Here is a 6563-nt window from a genome sequence, read left to right on the forward strand (position 1 = left end):
TGGGGGGGTGGCCAGAAATGACCTCAGGGGTCATTTCCGGCTGCCATTTTGACTGCCGGAGAGATCGGGAGCCATTTTACAGCTCAAAATGGAAGGCAAGAAATGCAATTTTTCGGCCACGTGGGTGACGGTGCAGCATGATAGAGCAGCTTGAGGGGCCATTTGGGGTGATTGGGGGAGAACGGGGCAAAATCTGGAATTTTGGGCCGATTTGGGGCATCTGGAAACCTAATCCCCTAATTCCCATTGCCCTAATGCTCCGTTATTTGCGGATTCGCTATCCCCCCCCCCAATAACAAGATTCTCGTGTATAAGAGAATCTCCACTTTGAAAATATGTTATCTAAACATCTCGCAGGAAGACCAAAGTTGCACAGCTCTGCCTAACCCGAAACAGGCCTTCCTCTCTTAATCTTTCCATGGCAAAATTGCCCACATGGGTTTATGGATTCCCTTCGGAGATTGTGTGCCTCTTACAGGTGTTTTGCTGTGCTCCTTTTTTTGGCAGGAGTCAAGCTGATGAAGACCAAGAAGCTGACATCGAAGGCATCCAAGTGCAAGCAGATCCGTGTTAGGTGGAACCTGGCATACACGCTCCTCAACAACCCTTCCCTTCTGCCCCACCGAAAGAGGGCCCTGTTGGACGCCATGGCCAATGGGACACAAGCTACCCCTGTGAAGCTTTGACTGTGCAGGCCAAGCTTTTGCAAAGCAATGGGCTCCTCCATGGGGAAGAACCTAGTTTTCCACTTGCCACATTCACATTCTCACTCCTAGGCCACTCTTCCTTCAGGTCTCTTGCTTTCCCGTACCTCTGCCTTGTAGTTTGACCACAAGACTGTGGCCTCCTTTGCCTTAAGACCAGGACTGGTTTCCTCCAGACAGTTGAATAGCACGAAAGGAACTGATACATAGCATGGAAGCAAGCTGACAGGTGCATCAACCCAAAGACATTGGATTTTGGGGGGTGGGAGGCGGGGGGAGGGGACTAAGTTCCTCCTCAAAGGTGCCATCCCATGGAAGGTTGGAAATGCTGGTCTTAAAGTTCTCAAGCTTCTAGTCCTCCTGACGGGAGATCTCTGCTGGATCTTGGGGTCTGAGGTTGTACTGTGTCTTGTTAATCCTGGTTAGTGCCACATTATGCAAACCAATGTGAGGCAAAAAGTGCTACCAGTAGACTAGAAACTGGAACGGTGCCAAAAGAGAGTTACTTGAAAGATCCAGAGCAGTGGGGAAAGGGCTTCATGTTCGATGTTAAAATACTCTTTGAGTGTGAGCGTGTGGGAGAGTCTTCTGGACCATATTTGCCTTAGACCAAGGTTCTCGCCCTTGGATCCCCTGACGACAGACTACAACGCCCATCATCCAGCACCATCTGGGGACCCAAGGGTGAGCATCCCTGCCTTAAAACATTTTTTAAACTTCTGTGATGGCAGTTCCAGGCTGCCTCTGTGCCTTAGCAAGATAAACTCCATTTTGAAGGGGTTAAAAGACTGAATTAAAAATATAGTGGACAGGAGGGTGGAACTTCTAACTAGAAAAAAAAACCTTTTAAAATGTTATGTTTTCTCTCTGTGTGTCTGTCTCTCTACATCTCTCTCTCTCTCCAAGCATTAGACATCTTTAATGTGTACAGATTCTTTTGGAGCAGGGGTAGGCCACCTTGATTCTCCAGCTGTTGTTAAACTACAACTCCTATCATCCCCAGCCACAATTGTGCCTGGGGATGATGGGAGTTGTAGTTCAACAGCTGGAGAGCCAAGGTTGCCTGCCCTTGCTTTGGAGGGCTTGTCAGATTATCTTCACGACTGTTTTCTGCCTGATAGCCTTCCCTTCCCCCTCCCCTCCCCTCCCCCTGCAGAAGACAATTTGAAGATTTATTTTCTTGGTGCAACCCTCCTAGTGCTCAGATTTTTTTCTATTTGTGCTGTTGCCTCCTGATAGCCTGGAGAATAAGCCTTTCCCCTCCCTTCCCTTTTTGGTTAAGCAGCTGTTTGGCCTGTGCCTAGTGGGAGCTGGCCAGGTGAGTTTCAACACCAACTAAGGTAGAATTATTGTAGAGTACAGAGAGTTGAACTCGTCTGCTGAGAACAATAAACAAAACTTCATTGTTGCATAGAGTGAAAGTCTGGTTTGTCTTGGTGTCTGTTGCTTCCAAGGGATGGATAGAACAAAAAGGAGTTGAAATGTATCTGGAAGCAACATAGAAAGCTGCCATCTACTGAATCGGACCATTGGTTCATCTAGCTTAGTATCGTAGGGATGTATGAGCCAGCTCAAGGTCGAGCTGGCTCACATTAGAACCGGTTCAACTCGAGGTCGAGCCAAACACCCCCCACCCCACCCTGCCAGGCTGGTCCAGGTCCGGTTCGGGGTTTTGTTTTGGTTTAAGAAAAATATGGTGGACTTAATGCCATTGCGGGGCTTTGGGGGATGCTGTTGCAGCCACAGGGGGTCTCCTGCGGTTCCCCCTTCCCCCAGTCTCAAATGGCCCATTTTGTGCTGTTTCCAGCATGTTCCGGGCCTCTCTGCATTGGCAGCAGCCATTTTGGAGACCAGGGGAGGCCGGTGGAGGGAGGGGGAACTGCAGAAGACCCCAGCATGGCAGCACCCCACCCCCACCCCCCACAGAGGACCCATAATGGCAGTAAGTCTGCCATTTAAAAAAATCATCTTTTCACAAGCTGGGCCTGAGCTAGTTTGGACTTGAGCCGTACCAGGCTCAGCTCTAGTGTGCACAAAACTGGACTGGACCCGGTTCAGTTCAAGACCAGTTCTCCTCAAACCGAATCAGGTTTTCTGGTTTTGTGCACATCCCTACAGTCTTGCCTACATCAGCAGCTCCCAACCTGTGGTCCTCCAGATCTTGCTGAACTAAAACTCCCATCATCCCCAGTTACAATTTATTGTGGCTAGGGATGATGGGAGTTGTAGTTCAGCAGCAACTGGAGGACTTTGGAATTGTATTGAGCTCCCAAAGATATTTGGGTATTTCTATCTCAAAATGCTGTCTTCCAAATCCCTTTGCAAGGTCAGTTTGCATTTCAATCACACTGAATACAACACATACTTAACTAAACCATTCAACAGCTTTTTGCATATCTTATCTTCTGCTAATCACTCAGTGCCTCAGCTGGAGTGGAGAGAGTCAGAGAAGTCAATCTGAATTCTAATGCTTTTCCGAAGAACAAAGCATTCTGTCCGAAACACAGTCATTTCGATTTGGAAACAAAAATTTCTGGTTTTTAATTCTTGATTTTGTTTTGGTTACAAAACCTCCGAAATTGCCATTTTCGAGCACAAAACATTTTGTACCCGAATCAAAATGCACAAGCCTACCAGATAGGGCTGAGAGAGACTTCTGCCTGCAACCTTGGAGAAGCCGCTGCCAGTCTGTGTAGACAATCCTGAGCGAGATGGCCCTATGGTCTGACTCAATATATGGCAGCTTCCTATGTTCCTAAATATGTCATATTATTAACCTCTATTATTAAAATACCCATTTATAGTCTTATCTTTTGTAGTTATGTATTATTATCTTAGGACCATATTACAGTAATTTCTGATCTTTGGTAATGCTTTCCCTGTGTCCAGGGCTATCTGGGGAACCCCATAGCCCCCACCCCCAGGCACCCAGCTGGTTGGGAGAGAGCGACAGTACGGCCATGCTCCAATGCCAGCCACGCCCCCCTGCATTGATCTGCAGCCCTGAATTGGATCTAAGCAGCTGGGCCCAGTGTCACTGGGCAGCTGCCAATGACCCTCCGGAATGAGGTTGAGCCCCAACTCAGATGAGTTGGACTGAGACTGACTCAGGGTCATGAGGAAAGATTTCAATGTGATTCTCATCAGTCATAGTCTGACACCCTAACCCAGGCCTGCTCAACTTCGGCCCTCCTGCAGATGATGGCCTACAACTCCCATAATCCCTGGCTATTGGCTACAGTGGCTGGGAATTATGGGAGTTGTAGTCCAAAAACAGCTGGGGGGCCTAAGTTAAGCAGGCCTGTTCTAACCCAAGGGCTCTCAACCTGAGGTCCTCCAGATGTCACTGAACTACAACTCCCATCATCCCCAGCTGTGGCTGGGGATGATGGGAGTTGTAGTTCAGTGACATCTGGAGGCCCACAGGTTGGCAACCCCTGCCCTAACTGCTGCACAACACATTTATTTATTTAGTTAGTTTTTATTTTAATAAACTTATCTACCACCTAAACCTTCGTCTCTGGGCGGTTAACATAAAACAATTAAAATACATATAAAAGTTAAAAACAAATCAAGAGTTTAAAATCAACCATAAAATTAAAACAACTTTTAAAAGCTTTTATAAGGTGAAAAGATGGGCTTTCAGGTGTTTTTTTAAAAAATTGCCAGAGCTGGAGAGGATCGTATCTCAGCAGGGAGAGCATTCCACAGTCTTTCCATTGGTTTCTTTGTTGTTCGACCTGGAAATGTCTCACCTAGACCAGAAGGCTGGATATGGCCCTGATCCCAGCTGTGGAGTGACCAGGAGAATAGGTCTCTCTGGTGGTTATCCTTTTCACACCTGCAATAGCAATTTCTGCTATTTCCCCATAGGCAGACAGTAAGGGTCCTGATGGGGAAATGATCAGAACTGCCTCTCAGAGACCTGTAATTGAACGGCACCTGTTTCCGATAGACACACACAGAGTTGGAAAGCAATCCTCAAAATTCCATCAGCGTTGCTAGAAATAGTTATTTTCTGTAAAACAGTTCAATAAATTAGAGTGCCATGCGAACGCTCTGTATTTTAATAGTGTTCACATCTCTCTCTCTCTAATAATATAATTTCTTCAAAATTTGCTACTCACTCTGGGCTAGAAAGTTGTTGCCTGTTGCAGTTAAATGTGTGTCAGCTGCCTAGGGGTTACAGCTCCACTGAGGCTGAATTGAGCAAAATATGCGAGGAATAGACGTGCAGGCATCTTGGAAAGTCATGCCAAATAACAGATGTGGCAAGAGGACATCTGGACCTCGCTTTTTACGATGAAGCTGGGTCGTTCCTTGGTGTGTTCTGTGTATAGTGGAGGAAATTGATTCCATTAAACAAAATGAAATTCTGGTCAAAGTATATCATAGCACCAATTATTCATTTCCCCCTAAAGGCCGTCTTCCTTGTGTTACATATCACATATCACAATATTGGCCTCAGTAAGCCTCACCGGGTGCATAGCAAATGTTGCTCCAGATAACTGCTTGCATGGTTTAAGATTTTAAAGAGGAATTTTATATCACCTTTTCTGCTTCAAGGGCATTTTTCCAGCTATCCTGATCTGGGATATGAGTTCAGAGTAATTCTGGTTACTTGGGAAGGAGTCATAGCTCACTGAGAAGGCATAATGCTTCACATCCATACAGGGGCGTATCTAGGGTAGGGCAGGCAGGGCATGTGCCCCGGGCGCCACTTGAAGGGGGCACCATTTCTTAAAATTAATTTAAAAAAAAAAAAAAGCCTGCCAAAAACAAAATGGCCACGGCGCATACTCAAATGGCCTCTGTGAGGCCCTAGGCCATACCAGGCCTCACAGAGGCCACTTGAGCATGCATGGTGGCCATTTTGTTTTCAGCTGCCATTTTTTTAAAATATAAATATTTTTTTAAATGGCCACTGCACATGCTCAAATGGTCCCTGTGAGGCCCTAGAGGCCAGCAGGGGAGAGGGGGGACCCTTGCAGACCCCCAGCCATGGCCTTTAGGAAGCCCCCCAAAGGGGCTACAGGTATTTTTTTTTAATAATATAATATAAATCACTGTACACATATTCAGATATGTGACTTGTATGTGACCTTCAGACTTGCATGTTTCAGCTGATATTATGGTAAAGTTATCTGAAAGATGGGTGTCAGATGTTTGGACAGGGAGCGCAATTTCAATGCTTGCCCTAGGCGCTATTTTCCCTAGATATGCCTCTGCATCCAGAAGGTCCACACCAGTGTTCCCTCAAAGAGGAATTCCCAGATGATGTTGACTACAACTCCCAGAATCCCCAGCTGCAACAGCTTTTGCTTGTGGACTATGGGAGTTGTAGTCAACATCTGGAGGAAACACTGGAGCCTTGCCCAGTTGGAGTGGAGAAGGGGGAGCTTGGTGGTTCCTCCCTGACACTCGATGGTTCCCAGACACAAGGCACCTCAGGGTCTTAGAACCCATCTGCTCTATTATAGCTCCATCCCTGAACTCCACCCAGAGAGCTGGTCTTGTGGTAGCAAGCATGAATTCTCACCCTGGTTTGCATTTGAATGGGAGACTACATGTGAGCACTGTACGATAGGGGGTTGCTCTGGGAAGAGCACCTGCCTGCTTGCATGCAGAAGGTTCCCAGTTCCCTTCCTGGCCTCTCCAAGAGAGGGCTGAGAGAGATTCCTGCCTGCAACCTTGGATAAGCTGCTACCAGTCTGTGAAGACAGACAATACTGAGCTAGATGGACAAAGGGTCTGACTCGGTATATGGCAGCTTCCTATGTTCCTATGACCAAGTTCCATTATATGCATTCTTTTTTCACTGTATATCAAATTTTTTAAAAAATGCTTCAGAAGAACAAA

General features: G+C 46.6%; 1 protein-coding gene across 2 annotated transcripts in view; it reads left to right on the plus strand.

Moving 5' to 3' along the window:
* The window catches only part of STRA6 (signaling receptor and transporter of retinol STRA6), a 67766-nt gene extending 65654 nt beyond the window's left edge, over nucleotides 1–2112 (plus strand). For both annotated transcript variants that reach the window (XM_053271715.1, XM_053271714.1), the window contains exon 18: nucleotides 508–2112. In XM_053271715.1, coding sequence (XP_053127690.1) covers nucleotides 508–686 — 179 coding nt within the window. In that variant the 3' untranslated portion in view covers nucleotides 687–2112. The remainder of the gene's footprint in view (nucleotides 1–507) is intronic.
* Nucleotides 2113–6563: the final 4451 nt, after the last annotated feature.

The sequence above is a fragment of the Hemicordylus capensis genome, chromosome 10 (assembly GCF_027244095.1).
Source record: "Hemicordylus capensis ecotype Gifberg chromosome 10, rHemCap1.1.pri, whole genome shotgun sequence".
NCBI lineage: Eukaryota > Metazoa > Chordata > Lepidosauria > Squamata > Cordylidae > Hemicordylus > Hemicordylus capensis.